The following is a 16,774-nucleotide window of genomic DNA, read 5'->3' as shown; positions in this document are numbered from 1 at the left end:
ATGAATTTGAATAGAAAGGGAACAGGGCCAAACTTCTTGTGACCCTAAAACAGGCTTAAGGAAGTTTAGCTAATGAATGGATAGATAGGTCAAATAAAAACAGTACTCTATCGCAGGGGTCCTCAATCACGGTCCTGGAGAGCCGCAGTGGCTGCAGGTTTTTGCTCCAACCCAGTTGCTTAATAAAAAGCACTTATTGCTAAAGTAACACTTCTGCTTCACTTTAGTGATTTTGAACCCTTATTGCTTAATTTTGTCTTAAACGGCTATTTTAATTGCTCCTTATTATCAATAACATGCAAATGACAAGAGAGAGCAGCATTTCTCCATTTAGCTTATTTACATTTACACCTGTGTGTATTTATCTGCACTATTGGGTTTAATCAAATACTTGGAAGAAAAATGAAGAGAAAAAAGTGAAGGACTGAGAATTACTCGTCCATTTTAGCCTTCAAATCATTTGCATGATAGAAAGGGAAAGAAAATCTAGGATATCAGAATGACCTGACATAGCAGAGTTAATTTAATTTCATAGCTTGTTAGTGCTTTATTGGCAAGAATTGCTTTCTAATTAAGCAACCAGGTCAGAACAAAAAACTGCAGCCACTGCGGCTCTCCAGGACTGGGATTGAGGACCCCTGCTCTAGCGCATATGCATTCAAGGTTTATGCTATAAAGTACCTAGCAGAACCATGACTACACTCAAAAGCCCATCCATTTAATTTTCTGAACCTGCTATGTTTGTCACAGAACTCTAGGGATTCAACGTTTATCTCAATAGGTTTAGGTCATGGCTGGGTGCATTCACACATACCAGACTAATTTACATTAGCTAGTTAACGAAACTGGAAAGGTTGTGTGATGGTGGAGATCACACACTCCAGGGAAACCTCAATAACACAAAAAAAAAATCAAACTCATGAACAAAAGGACAATGTGCAAATAGTGACTGGAATGTGAAATGAATTTGAGTCCCTGGAGAAGTGAGGAAGCAAATATAATCTCTATATTAATATGCCAGTGTACATCCACCAAATCTCCTTTGTGTACAGTAACCATTCTCACTTCTTTCAAACCATTCAGTAAAACATCAATTGCCATTGAAAGGTTGAAGGAATAAGCTAACCAACGGATTTAAAGCCAATTCATAATAGGAAAGACAAAAACACACCTGCAAGAGGGCAATTTACCCATTTACCCCAGTGTGGAACTAAACGGAAATATATATGAATATCAAAATATCATAAAAACAGAATACAGCAGACTTTCCAGCCTGAAATGAATTTAGGCCTAGGCATTACTCCATCAAAGGCTTCTGGGTGACCAACAGATATACTATAAGCTCATCCTTGAAAGACAATCAAATATCGGACAAATTAATCATTAAGAAAGCTTTCCAAAAGTAAGCAAGTTCCACCTCTTACTGAAACCATCCACAAAAAGGCAGACCCCAATAACAGATTTGAAACTAATTTTCCACAGCAGTTTGTTGACACACTGTAATGGACTTGTAAGCAAACACATTTTTTCTAGTCTGTACAGTTGGCAGTGAAGAAATGCAAAAGGGCTTCCAGGGTTATAGCTCAAGGGCAAATGCTTGTTTTTCTCCATTACTTCAGTTTATAACCCACAATATCTCATAAGAAGGAGAAGGTGCAGAAGCAGATCCCCATTTTCGAGTCTTACTACACAACCATCATGCTTGTGAAGTGCCTTGTAATATTATGGAATTGAAATACATTTTGAGGATGAAGGTTGTGTTAGTGGTCAGGCAAGAGGTTCAAGATTGTAGTTTCAGTCTCTAGGTTGCAGCAACAGTGCCACTTAGTGGTGGTGAAGTCATTGGTGGTAGAAACAGAGATTTCAGTTTGAGAGACATTGCGGCAATCTCCGGGTCCTGTGACTCATACATTTTCACTAGCCGAGCAAATTTCAAAACACCTACAAAAAAAATGAATAAATCATGAAAATGGAAAAGAAGATCAGCCATCCAGCATATATGACTCTCTTTAAATTCATAAATATAGTACTGCTAGTGGATGTTAATTCTATAAATAACATGGCAAAACAGAACCTCTTAAATCTAAAGACATAAAGAACAAGTTTGGTATTTTTCAAGTTATTTCTTCACATTCATAGTATATATTAATTTGCACATTAAATTGCATTCCTTTTTACTTTCTCATACACATAGTAAAAATTCGACCTCGAGATATTGATGAATCTTCATGTTTTAGACCTTCTCGAGTCCATTTTTGAAATTATGTCTGTGTGTAAATAACTCGAAAACACTTTGACCGAGGTCAATGCGATTTTGTACACCGGCTTTATATAAAAAATAAAGAATCGTAGCAAACTTTAGGCCAACCCGGCAAACCAGAAGTGGTACTTTAACTGAATACTTTCCCGAATTTAAGTAAACTATGGTTAGAATTACAGATAGATGATTCAAGTTTTGTACAGGTATTTATAATGAAAAAAAGCAAACAGATAAGAAATTTGAGAAAAATGACTGAAATAGAAGTAGTGTTTTATTTAAATAAACATCCACATTTTTTATATCATGGAAATATAAATGAGTACACAATATTAAAAACTATTTAATATAACACATATTCTTTCAATAATTATAAATTTGAATTTATACATCATCAGTTTAACAAGAACGTGTATACAGTGAACATGCCATGTAAATATAAGATATAATGGGAACAATAATGTCCTGGTTGTGTTCCCGGAAATAAATGTATTTTTATGACTTTATTTTTTCCAGCCATCATTATAATTAAATGTATGTTTTACCTATAGCAATTTATTGCAACAAATATTATATAATACTAACACTTTTTCCATGTTTTTTTACTTTACATGTGATCAAGGTAATGCATATGTAATCATGAAAAAATTCCACCACCGTTTTTGACCTCCCTAAGTGCTAAAATATCATTTTAATATAAAATTTGATTATAAATAGAGATAAATGACTGAGTATCAATATTATCAATTAGTTATGATGAGAAACAAAGACATATGATATTTGAGAAATACTGTGGAACTGGAAGTGGTTCTGATGACCTTTTCTTCTATCTCAGTATACAATAAAGTCGAGGGGAACACACTCCCGATTTTTTTAATATAGAACTTTAAAAATACGTGGTCTGTTTTTGCACTTTCCAAACATGAAAAAAAGGGCTAATCTCACCAAATACTTTGAAGCAGCAAAGGCTTTGAAATAAGAAAACGAAAGGAAACTAGATTTTAAAACTAGACATTTTACAATTGTTTAATCACTGATTCCATCCATCCATTCATTCATTCTGCTGGAGCCAATCCAAGCCAACACAGGACGCAAGGCAGGAAACAAACCCTGGGTAGGGCGCCAGCCCACCACTGGGCACGCACGCACACACACACACAAATCACTGATTCCAACTATTTTCCTGGAGTTAAGATTACACTTCTTGATCAAGTGTCTGCTCACAACTGCCATCGCAGGTGGAGTTTAGACATAAATAAGGAAGCTGATCAGCACAAAACCAAAGACAAGTCTTTTAAGAAAATGGCTCGAAAATGCACATATCTAGGATGCAAATATAATTTGAGAAAAAAAGTGTTGACAGTTTTCTTTGGCTTCCTATGGTAACTACCATACATTAAAGTTATGGCTCATAGCATTTTCATGTTCCTGATTGTCCATTACTGAAGCCAAGTGCAGTTCCAAACATATTGCGAGGCATTTCACTGCAGTAGCAACTGAAGCGGGCTGAAATGGACAGCCATAAAAAAATAACAATGGCAATGTCTTTCACTAGCAAAATGAATACTGTATAGATGAGTAACTGTTATGTAGGGCATCAAGGCAGAGTAATCAGTACTGCTGCTGTTTCACAGATCTTGCGCCATGGGTTTGAATGGTGTGCCTGGTTGTTGTCTGTGTAAATAATAATCTCCAAACAGAAACTCTTATCTATCACACATCAAAGTAAGCATTCAACACTGCATCCCACTGACACACATCTACGTTTTCTAGCAGTAGAGGCAGCAAGTCCCACAGTCTTCAATAAAAGCACTTTTGCAGATTGGCCATAACTTCCTATTTTCCACATGTTCCACCAATTGCCACTTGTCCATTGCATCACCCGTTCCTTCCAATTGCATGTTTTTTTTTTTTTGTCTCTCCAGTTTTGCCCTCCTCTATTCTTTCCTCTTGGAACTGTTGGATCTTTTCACCATTATATTCAGGCTTGAACAAATACAGTTTGGAGATAATGCTAACTGTATTCTTGTTTTTGTAGTCAGACATTTTGCCAATTTAAAATGATACCTTATTGGTCTAAATCCTGAAAGAAAACATACTTGAAAAAGTTGATTCTTAAAATGAAAGTGGTGCATGCTGTATTTACAACAGAAGTTAAAGGAAACCACAAAGTTTATTGCAAAAGGAGAGAAATTCGCCAAGATGAGTTGCAGATCCGGTTTTCCATTGCTGCCATGCAAATTCAGCGTTTTGCGTTCAAATCCTGCACCTGGTCTCTAAGTGTGTGAAGTTTTTATAGGCCCCCCATATTGGAGTGGGTTTTCCACACACATCTCCAAATTCAGGTGTGTTAGGTTAACTGGCCAGTCTAAACTGCCACTAGATGAGTGGCTTCCATAGTGGACTGGCAGACCACCCACGGCTTTCCTGCTAGGATCGTCTATACATCCTTATTAGGCTGAGCCGGATAAAGTAAGTTTGAGAATGTTACCTTTGCTTATTTTCAATAGCTGCTATATCTCTTCTTGATACTATTACCATTTTGATTAAGTTAACCTTCCCAATTTTGGAATACGACCTTTGGAATAGGAGTGAATGTGTCATTGTCAATGATACACTTAGCATCTGGAATTTGTTATATTCCATTCAGCATCAGCAACATTTCTCTGCACCCCAACATAATGCGCTGAAATGGCATGGCAGGCTTATGACTAAAATGGTTTATTTTGTTGTTGTTACTGGAATTCATTAAGAAAACAACATCCAAATGAACTGAATTGAAAAAGAGGAAGCTACTGGCAATTCATTGAGCACACAATAAGCACTAATATTATACTCTGGTTAAAATGACCACTTTTTCACTTCCTGGAATTATTTTAAGCATTATAGGATCCAAAAGTATGTATCATGCAAAAGACAGGACGCAACCAGTGAAGGCCGGGCACACACCCACACACGTTCGTACCAGACAACAATTTCCAACTAATGATCCTTGGGAAATGGCTTTCAAAATAAAAAAAACACTGGAGTGCTGGGAAAACTTGCAAACTCCACACAAGCCTGGGCAAGAAGCAAACCCACATCCCTTGAGTTCTAAGGGAGAAGTGTTGATAACTGCATGACTGTGTCACCCCGGGTTAATGTAGTGTTTAAACTGTAAACCTATGAAGACATCTACTGCCTTTCACAGCAGTTTCACACAGTTTATTGACTGCCATCAGCATTTTTGGCACATTTAAAATTTTAATCATTTATGTACCTTTCCAATGGAGAAAGAAATTAATTGATAAGGAAAACCACATTTCCAAAAAAATAGATGGCTGAAAAACCATCATGGAAAGAACAGCTACAGAATGAGCTTTCCTCCAAAAAATGATATATTATGTACATTATGTAGCAGATATCCATATACCTTCCCCTTCGTTGCTGAAGCCATACGACTTGATAACATCCTGCTGTATCTGGGTGGCCACTGGCAAAACAAACTGCAACATCTTCCCCATGTCATTACAGGCATTTTCCCGTGCCTCCTGCAGACGGGCAGAATTCTCTGGGGAGCCGAAGGCCTTGATCACTTCTGCCAGAACAACTAGAAAAAGAAGAGAAAAGATATGAAAAGAAAAAAACAAAAGGTACACATAAATGTAAACCTAGTTGTTTGTGCTCCAATGTTGCACAAGAGATACTAAAAAACTAAATGTGAGAATATTAAAATACATCTTCAGAGCTTGAAATTTTCCTCATGATTGCAGGTATGTCGTACAAAGTAATTCCTGCAAATTGTAACTTTTAATGAGCAAATTTCCCTCACATATTTATCTGATAAGCAACCTTTCTTGCTTGTTGCAAGAATATTCAATGTATTTTTAAAATTGCTATTTTATACATACCCGATTTATTTCTTATGAATTATTATAGTTTTTCATTGTGTATATTTTGTTAAGTTCATGCGCATAGGATGTTAGTTACCAGTTGCAGTTGCTCTTGACTGGAGTATGGATCTGCAAAATTTGAATGTTCAACAGGAGTCATAGATGTGATGCCCTTTGTTTAATCTAAGCTTTGGACTAAACTTTGTAAAACTAGAGGCTATAAACAGGCTTAAGTATGGTCGTGTACTAAAATAAAAATAAAAAAATCCAGAAATTGACTCAGATCATTTGTGACTTCATATTCAGTTTTGGTCCTTTTTTCATTTGACGAACCAACTACTGCCATTTTGTAGCTTCATTGAGACATTCAATCATCATTTGTTAAAATATTTGAGTTGTTCACTACCTTTAAACCTGAATCTGAAAGTAAATTCAGCGACACACAGAAACAAACAAGAAAGAATGCTCTAGGATAACTTTCAAGAAAATCAGTGATAGATATTCCTATAGCTAAGGTAGCCACCTAACTCTGAAAATGAAGACAGTTCAGCAGTAAAAATAAGGACTTTGTAAGATGCTTTTCCCTATGATAACACAATTCACCTTTAATTTCTCCTATGGTCTTTTAGAAATGTCCTTTGGTTTTAGCAATAGTTCAGGTTAATCTCAAAGGAAATGTGTAAACTAACAATAATCCTAGTCATTCTTAAACCCACTTAATCCAGTTCAGAGGAGCAGGATGCAACAGCGTATCCTGGTGACACAGGACAGAATACAGGAAAGGGGCATGGTCAGGGCACCAGTTTATTGCAGGCTTCACTTACACACATAATCACATTGTACTGGGACCACTTAACCCAACCTACATGGCTTTAGGAACATAGGAGGATAACTAAGGTACCCAGAAGAGCAGCACAGAAACACATAGAGAACATTTAAAACTCCATGTAGATAATAAGGTGCTGGACTTTAGCAATTAATGCTGGATCTGTAAAGTGGCAGTCCTAATTATTGTGCACTACGGCGTCACCTAAGCTATGAATATGTAAACTATATTTCAACTAAATATCTCAAATCTCTTACATTAATTAATTTTCTTTGAGCTCTAATGCAACCTTTTTAAGTCTTAAGATTCAAAGATGCTTCATCTTTATACTGCATTGCAGGCAGTGTGTTTTATCGTATACAGTTTCAGACTGTAAAGTACAAGCAGCCTGAGTCACAGCATAAATTACTGATCCTCATACTGTTTTCAAAGTTATGAGAAAAGGAATAACTCTGACCCCCATTAAGAGATGATCCCCAACCTCCTTCTGATCATTTTTGCTGAAGACTTCTATTGTTTAACATTTTATCATAAGGATATAATTTCCTAAACAAAATATGGTCCAAAAATTTCCTAAAAAAAAAAAAATAAAAAATCTGAGTTTTTTCAGGCCTACAGGGGCAATAATAGGAGGGAATCCCACAATGCTCTATGTCTTATATAACTAGACATCAAGATGAGTCAATCAGTATCGTATGTAAGGGTTTTCTCATACTGGTAAGTCAGCACACAATAGACCATTGGTCTCCAACTCCAGTCCTGGAGGGCTACTGTGGCTGCAGGTTTTCATTCTAACCCTTTTCTTAATTAGTGACCAGATTTTGCTGCTAATTAACTCTTTGCCTTGATTTCAATAGATGCACAATTTAAGACTCAGGCCACTTAATTATATCTTTTTTCCTTAATTAGCAATCAAACAATATAAAGACACAAAATGAACCAACACATAAACAACAACCTGCGTCCATCACACAATAACTGAAAATAAAGAAAGGTGAAATCCCCAGTAATGTTGATCTTTTCAGGTCCACAAAACATTTTGACAGCGCTCATAAAAAAAGAAAATCAACAGTTTTGGAAATGTCTGCCATGGCAGAATGAGCACTATGGAATTAAATAACGGGGTTAATTAACAATGAAAATTGGCTTCAAATTAAGAAACTGAATGAAGTGAAGTTGGTTGGAGTTTGAGGCCCCAATTTAGTTGGTCATCTGTTGGCTCACTTCACATCAAATTTATGTTTAGGTGCTGTTTAATGAAAAAAGAATCAATTCAGCAGTCAGAGTCTCAAGAAAAGCCAATTAAAATATAGGGAAATAGTTAATTAGAAGCAAAAACTTGTCACTAATTAAGAAAAGAGTTAGAATGAAAACCTGCAGCCACAGTAGCTCTCCAGGGGCCTCATGCAGAACGCCATGCGTAGAATTTGCACTATAACATGACATAAGCACAAAAGCCGAAATGTGCTTACGCACAGAAAAATCCAGATGCAGGAATCAGTGCGTACTCCAACTTCCGTGTTCCTCCGTTCCATAAATCCCGGTCAGCTTGAAAAGTAACGCTCCTGCACGCGCCTTCTGTCCCGCCCCCAGAATTACGCCTCTTTGAATATGCAAATCAATATAAATCGCCCTTAAGCTCAGCCCTCTGTGAAAAGACAATGGGAAAAGAACGGGGGAAAATAGAATTTCAGCGAATACCAAGTGGAGGCAAAGGAAAAACATACTATTTGTTTGTTTAAACGGTGGTATAATCAACAAAAAAAATGTTGATCGAGTAACATAGCATTTTGGAGAAACTTGAAAGCTCACGTTCACAAAGTCGCACAGTGCCCGAAGTAAAAAAGAAGTTGTCAGATATGAAAGTCGTAGCCCACCATCTCAGTGTCATATGAAAGCTTATTAGAGTACAAAGGAAAAAAAAGTGATCTTCTATGTGCTCTGTGTGTGTGAATCACTACTTGCTTCTTAAACCGGCTCTCTTCCTCCGACTAGACACAGAATCCATTACATTCGTGATATTACAGCTCCCTGTAACTAAAATACTAAGATGTATACGTGATATTTTCATGATTATAGGAGTTAAAGCACGTTATTAAACATGGGTTTCATGGTGTAGTGATTGTGCGCGACCTTCGATGAAATTATTTATCGCAGCAGTACTCATGGGCGGCTCTAAGCTTGTGGCGGCCCTGGGCAAAGAAAGAATCGGTGGCCCCTTGGCCCGCCAATGTCAATATGGTATCTTATGCACAGTGGATGGCCACGTCCGTTGTGGACACTGCATCTGCCTTGTGCTCATGACACAAGCATTTAACTTTTGTCAAAATATGCTGCTGCGTTTTTAGCTGTGTCGTTATTTTCTCTTTCTATTTTATACTCAATATATATTGGTGTGTCCTGCCCTGCAGTCCTTGCTTTTCTTTCTTCAAGTAACCAATCGCCACACAATCAGCTCTGTAATAGATGTTAAGCCATCTGTAAGCTTAGAGCGCAGATTCTTCAAAACGTTTAAGAAACATTGAAATATCTTCGTAGTACATGTTTAATTATTCTATCCTTCACGCCAGTCCCAGTGAAGAATATAGATTATTTAAATGAAGTTAAAGTTTTATCTGTATAATATAATAAACATATTTTGCTGCATTTCATCTTAAAAATGATATTGTCATCATATGTAAATATGCGCTTTATAAAGTGGCTCAGGTTGTGCAATATTATAACTGTGGTGCAAGTTTACAGTGGGGTGATTGTACTTATAACTACAGATAGTTCTACAAGGAGCAATTGATTGAGTGCGTTTAAAGTTCTTGGGATGAAACGGTTTCTGAACCGCGAGGTCCTTACAGGAAAGGCTTTGAAACATTTTGCCATGGCTGAGACAGCGTGGGCTTGATGCTGTATACCGATAATTCTCTTTCCGATCAGCTGCTGCTATGATTCCCCACTCAGATACAGTGATATAAATACTCCGAGTGGTGCAGTGAGATTTATATGGAAAAAGATGATCCGCTGTGGCAATCCCTAATGGGAGCAGCTGAAAAAAAAAAGAAGAAGAAGATGGTGCAGTGAGAGTAACAACGCTAAAGCAGTTATGGTATTTGGAATACTTTGGCTATTCCCTGGATCATTATATTGTTACAAGTTAATTACAATCAGATGCATTACACTAATAAACAATATGTGGTTAATTTCAGTGTATTTATAAAGCCGCGTCAGGAAAATAAAGAGTAACCACACAGGAACAGCAGCACTTTGACGCTGGGTGCCGCCAGTCTGCAAAACCGAGCGGAGAAGTTGCATACGACAAGGTATGAGGTACCGTGGAAAAGTGCGTGACTTTACGCCAAGTGTAGGTTTTATACATCATGATTTGAACGTGGAAACGTTCTTACGCAACATTTCTGTGCGTACGCACTGTTTATGCATGAGGCCACAGGACTGGAGTTGGAGACCCCTGCAATAGACAATCAAAAACAAGTTTGTAAATAACTTATGAATGCAAAAAACACTTCACTTAAGAGCACAATTTCAAATGGCCAATTAATATACCATGACTATGAACAATTAACTTTGAAAATACCAAACTTATCCTTTAATGGAAGCCATTGTGTCCACCACCTCCCTTGGGCCCCATGCATAAAGCCTTGCATAGAATTCACACTACAACATGGCGTGCGGACAAAAGCGGAAATGTGTTTACACACTAACAAATCCAGCTGCATAAATCTGTGCAAACACCAACTACCACGTTCTTCCGCTCCATAAATCCTGGTAAGCGTGAAAAGAAACGCACGTGCCTTTTGTCCCGCCCAACTCCTCCCAGAATTACGCCTCTTTGAATATGCAAATCAATATAAATAGCCCTTAAGCTCAGCCTTCTGTGAAAAGACAATGGCAAAAGCATGAGGGAAAATAGAAGAATTTCAGCGAATACCAGGTGGAGGCAAGGAAAAACATACTATTTCTTGGTTTAAACAGTGGCACAAATAACAAAAGGAAGTTGATCGAGTGAAATAGCGTGTCGGAGAAACTTGAAAGCTCAAGTTCACAAAGTCGCACAGTGCCCGACATAAAAAAAGAAGTCACATATCAAAGTCACCATGAAAAGGCGAGTCGTAGCCCACAGTCTGAGTGTCATATGAAAGCTTATTAGAGTACAGAGAAAAAAAAATAGGCAAAAAGTGGGGAAAAGAGCACAAAATGTCAACTTTAATCTTGAAATTTCCACTTTAATGAAGTAGTTTGTCATTAAAGTAGAACATCATAAACTTCCTGTTCCTGTCCTTACTTTTCTTTCTCCAAATACCCAATCTCCACACATTCAGCTCTGTAATAGACATTAAGCCATCTGTAAGCTTAGAACGCTGATTCTTCAAAACTTTTAAGGAACATTGAAAAATCTTTGTATCACGTGTTTAATTATTGTATTAATCTATCCTTCCAGTGTCGCATCAGCACCAGCAAGAATACAGCGCGAGGCAGGAACAATTCGTAAACGGAGCGTCAGCGGCTCACTAGCGCTGCAGCACTGTGTCCTCACATATTTAATTATTAACAATATAGATTATTTAAATGAAGTTAAAGTTTTATCTGTATAATATAATAAACATATTTTGCTGCATTTCATCTTAAAAATGATATTGTCATCATATGTAAATACATGCTTTATAAACTAGCTCAGGTTGTGCGATATTATAACTATAGTGCAAGTTTACAGTGGGGTGATTGTACTTATAAGTACAAACAGTTCTACAAGGAGCAGTTTATGGACTGACTGAGTGCGTTTTGAGTCCTTCGGATGAAACTGTTTTTTAACCGTGAGGAAAGGCTCTGAAGCGTTTGCCGTATGAGAGTAGTTCAATGGACAGCATGGCTGAGGCAGTGTGTGCATGATGCTGTATACCGATAATTCTCTTTCCGATCAGCTGCTGTAGAGTTGTGATTCACACTCAGATACAGTGATATAAATACTCCGAGTGGTGCAGCGAGAGTAATATGGAAAAAGATGATCCGATGTGGCAACTCCTTATAGGAGCAGCTAAAAAAGAAGAGTAAGGTGCAGTGAGAGTAACAACGCTAAAGGAGTTATGGCATTTGGGATAGTTTGACCATTATGTGGACCACTATATTGTAACAGGTTAATTAGAATCAGATTCATTAAACTAATGAACAATATGCAGTTAATTTTGGTGTATTTATAAAGCCTTGTAAGAGATGTGGATTTAAAAAAGAAAGGGTAACCACAAAGGTGATTTGAACGTGGAAATGTTCTTATGTAACATTTCTATGCGTACACACCGTTTATACATGGGCCCCTGGCCTCTAGCTCTGCACTTTGGCACAACGTATTTCTGAGAATACTAAGTAATATTTTAAGCATCACATTCAGAAAAATATTTAAAAAAAAAAAACTTTAAATGTATTGTGTAGTAGACAAGACCAAAACAATTCTGACATCATTTCTTAGTCTAGGCAGTGATGCATGCTACCTGGATAAGGACTACAACTGGCTATGCAAATGGACATAGTGCCCAGACAAGGTGAACTTCAAACTAGTTGCATTGGCTTAGCTCATGCCTTGCACCCAGTGAGCCAGGATATTCACCAGCTCATTATCACACTGAACTTGATAAATATCTTTAAACAAATCTGATGGATTCTTTACAATAATAAAGAATTGCTAGAATAATGCTTGTATAACTAAACTGGATTCCAAAGCTCATACAGCATCTAAAACGACTGGGCCTATTCACTGTGCCTCGTTTTTTCTATGCCAAAATGTGTGAGTCCACCTCTGCTATTTGATAGGGAAGCAATTAAAGCCGGGGCGCGCCAACCCACTGCAGGGAACGCCCACAGTAATTTCTGCCAATCAGATGAATTAGACGACCTGCAGAAAACAAAGTGAACTATCCGGTGAAAAACCACGGACTCCCCTCAAGGACTTCGGGCAGTAACTGATAGGTCGAATCTGGAGGTGACGGAGTGTTATTATCATTTATGAAATATTTATAATTACCATACTATGTTATTTATGAAATAACTAAAATCGAAACAATATTCTTTATTAGATCAAAATACAATGCAGCTAGCATTTTATTGTCAGCGACGGAAACGTCCCTTTTTATCTATTGTGATTAAAAAGGACTTTCGGCGCTTTGTGATAGACTGAATATGCGTTCAGCTCTAAAACGAAGTCCAAATTGATAGTAAGAAGTAGCGGAACAAATTGTGTCAATTTCAAGTACAGTACTGGATTTTGGATACGGAAAAACAAGTCACCATAAACTTACTGGTTTGTGCTCCACGATTCGTTCAATGGTTGTTTTTTTTTCCTAAGAAAATTCCCTTTGTACATTAGGCGTTTTCTGGGACGTTTACTTTCAGATAGCAGCCAGTGCCTAAATTTAACTAGGTGAGCATCGCCTAAGTCACACGAACCGCCGTGCGACACTACAAGAGCTTCTCTTCTCCTACGAGTGTGATTGTATTTTTTTAATCTGTTCATTGCACTATGCAAGCAGAAGTGTAAAGACATACTTCTGATTAACTAAAACTGTGTGGTCTTCCTACATATGGGGCGTTTCTGGACAAAATGCATGACAGGCACTAACAAGTTGTAGCAAATGCAGCTCCACTCACCCTTCGTCTGCTCAATAGTAAGAAGCCCAGGCTGAGACTGGGCCGCCGCCATCGTGGTCTCGTCACTCTCCTCACCGCCGTTCCGTACCGAACATGCGCCCTAACGGGCCAATAGAAGATATGCGAATGTTTAGACGGTTGACAATTTCCTGAGGCGCATCAGCAATAACCCGTAAAATCCCGGCATTAATGGCAGCAAGCGGAAGTTGTTATTTACATCTCCACAACTTCCTAGACACACGAGATGGATCTGGCCGCATATTCCGCGCAGCGCCCTCTGTCGTACAGACGGTGTTATAGCTGACAAAGGCACGATGGTCCGTAGCCGCCACCTTTTAATTGACTCCAATGGAAGCCAATAGAGTCTACATGCCGAACTTTAGTGCTCTGCCCGGTTACATTGTGATTAAGACTTGGGCAATGATAGGGTCATTTGACTCAAATAATGACGGCTGACCTACTTGGAGCTCCATGCTGCAAAGATACAGTATTTAAAAAACTTGCGGAACAGGGTCCTTAACACAGTCTGTTCTTGCTTAGGAGTTATCCTAACATTATGAATTTCAGAGCAGAGAAGCCTATTCAGGTATACTTACTAACCATTTATTCAATCCACTTATGTCTGACTTTATTTTACTTTTTTTCAATCCTTATATTGTAAATAAACAAAATTATAATATAGAAATTTAAGCCTTGGAAAACCCACTTCATCCTACTATAGAGATGTATTAGTGGGAAACTAGGGTGGCAGGGACTACTCTGAATGGGAAAGTAATAAAGAAAATGATTAGACTTTAAAATAAGTTCAACCCACTTATGTCTGGTTTTATTATTATTTTTTTTTACCTTTTTTTCAATCCTTATATTGTAAATAAACATACTTATGATATAGAAATTTAAGCCTTGGAAAACCCACTTAATCCAACTACAGAGATGGATTAGTGGGAAACTAGGGTGGCAGGGACTATCCTGAATGGGAAGGCAATAAAGAAAATGATTGGACTTTATAAAATATGCATAATAATGAAACAATAGACAATTACATGATTAAAAAAAGAAATACATATAGAACATACACATACACATACATAGTACTTTGGAAAATAATTAAATATAATCTGTTGAACACTTCGTCCACTTGAAATGCGTTACAAACTTGAACAGTTTCAGAAATCTAAGATATCTAACAACATTTTTTAGTCCTGTTTAATTGCAAACACTAAAACTGTTAAGTTTAAATTTAGTAGGGCGAATGTTGAGCAGATGTGGCAGTGTCTTAAAAGAATAAACTGGGATGAGCTTTAACACAAGGAGACAGCTGAGGAGCAAAGAAAGATGTTTAAAAAGGTTTTACATATAATGCAGGATAAGTTCATTCCAAAAATTTGGAATTGGTAAGAATTTTTTAAAAAGGTTAAATAAAGAGATGAAAAATGGTGTGTCAAGAAGGACATTAGGGAAGATAAAAGGCAGTTTGAGAGAAATATTGCAGATAAGGCAAAAGACCACCAAAAGAGGTTATTTCAGTGTTTCAGTATTAAAAGAACAGTCAAGGAGGAGATGAAGCCTATCAGGAATAGTAAGGGAAAATACAACTATACAGACAGCAAAATGCCAATGCTCTACACTTTCAATTCTTTGGAAGATTTAATGTGTGAGGAAGTAAATAGCCTCCCATTAGTAACGTGGAATGACATACTGAGTGATTTTGAAATTGTAGAGGGAGAAGTACTGTTTAAATTAAATAAGCTGAAATGTAACAAATCACCAGAACCACATAATACTTATCCTTGAGTGCTTAAGGAAGTTAGTGAATACTTATCTAAACCCTTGACGCATATTTTTCAAAAGTCACTGTGCACTGGGGAAGTTTCTATGGACTGGAAAATTACTAATATTATCTAGTTATATAAAAACGGTGATCAGGCAGATCCTAGTAACTATGGGCCATTTACCTTAAGGTGCGTCACAGGTAAATTAATAGAAAAAATTGTTTAGATTGAGCAGCACATGGCAAGAAATCAGAATTGGTGTATGTTAAAAGTGGTGTCCCACAGGGGGCAGTGCTAGGGCTGCTCCTGTTTTTAATATATATAAATGATCTGTATAGGAATATAAGTAACAAGCTAGATGGACTGGAATATAATCTTGAAGCTCATTGCAGTGTTGTTTGAATAGTATACAGGTTTGGGCAGATTTGTGGCAGATGAAATTTAATGTAAGAAAATGTAAAGTATTACACATAGGAAGTAAAAATGGTAGATTTCAAAACACAATAGGATGTTTGAAAATTGAAAACACTTCTTATGAGAATGGTTTAGGAGTCATAGTGGGCTCATCACAATCGACTTCTAAAGAGCGTTCAGAAGCCATTAAGAAGGCTAACAGAATGTTAGGTAATATAGCATGATGTGCAGAGTACAAGTCCATGGAGGTCATGCTTAAGTTTTATAAAACACACTGGTGAAGCCTCACCACAGAAGTACTAGAAGAAGTCCAGAGAAGAGTGTCAAGGCTGATTCCAGGGCTGCATTGAATGAGCTATAAGTAGAACCTTTTCATCTTAAATGAAAGGGGATTAGGAGGAGACATGATTGAAGTGTTTAAAATTATGAAACTAATCAGTACAGTGGATTGAGACTATTATTTTAAAGAGTTCATCAAGAACTTGAGGACATAATCAGGGACAGATTAAGACCTTTAAGATGCCCTAAGCACTTAAAAGATTTTGGTGCTCCCATATATATGGGCTGCACTTACTCTCAGTAAATGATTGAATTGGACGGCTGGCATGACCAAGACAAGAACGATCACATGAGCCTCGGTGGACTGTGTAGCAGTTAGCAGATTCAAATTCTGTCATGATCCAAAGATGCATATATATAATTAACCTCTATTATTACTATTTTATTATTATTGTTATTATTGTATATATATATTTGTATAGCAGTAGAGTGTTGTACCATGTTAGCCACAGATTGATACAGGAGAAAGTAAAGCTTGCATTTGTAATCTATTTAGTTAGCCAATAAAAGGTGTCATTTCCCCCTACTTTCTCCTGTGTATATACAGTATATGTATGTAATTTCCTTACATCCATTATCCATCCATCCATCCATTATCCAACCCGCTATATCCTAACTACTGGGTCACAGGGATCTGCTGGAGCCAATC

The 16,774-nt window shown here is 37.2% G+C and overlaps 1 protein-coding gene across 1 annotated transcript; it reads right to left on the bottom strand.

Moving 5' to 3' along the window:
* Positions 1 to 978: 978 nt before the first annotated feature.
* grcc10 (gene rich cluster, C10 gene) lies at positions 979 to 13,828 on the bottom strand. The gene is made up of 3 exons (XM_039768977.1): positions 13,601 to 13,828; positions 5,670 to 5,846; positions 979 to 1,941 (listed from the first exon to the last, which is right to left on the bottom strand). The coding sequence occupies exons 1-3, from the start codon at positions 13,650 to 13,652 to the stop codon at positions 1,802 to 1,804; spliced, it is 369 nt and encodes a 122-aa protein (XP_039624911.1). The 5' UTR covers positions 13,653 to 13,828; the 3' UTR covers positions 979 to 1,801.
* Between the last annotated feature and the right edge of the window lie 2,946 nt (positions 13,829 to 16,774).

This window comes from Polypterus senegalus, chromosome 11, assembly GCF_016835505.1.
Source record: "Polypterus senegalus isolate Bchr_013 chromosome 11, ASM1683550v1, whole genome shotgun sequence".
Classification (NCBI taxonomy): domain Eukaryota; kingdom Metazoa; phylum Chordata; class Cladistia; order Polypteriformes; family Polypteridae; genus Polypterus; species Polypterus senegalus.
The sequence above is the reverse complement of the archived record's forward strand: the minus strand, read 5'-3'. Positions and strand labels throughout refer to the sequence as shown.

Excerpts from the sequence above, each read along its gene's own strand:
- grcc10 (XM_039768977.1), bottom strand. The coding sequence starts at position 13,652 with ATGGCGGCGGCCCAGTCTCAGCCTGGGCTTCTTACTATTGAGCAGACG. Across the intron at positions 5,847-13,600 it reads TACTATTGAGCAGACGAAGG|TTGTTCTGGCAGAAGTGATC; the intron begins GTGAGTGGAGCT and ends TTCTTTTTCTAG. Across the intron at positions 1,942-5,669 it reads CTTCAGCAACGAAGGGGAAG|GTGTTTTGAAATTTGCTCGG; the intron begins GTATATGGATAT and ends TTTTTTTTGTAG.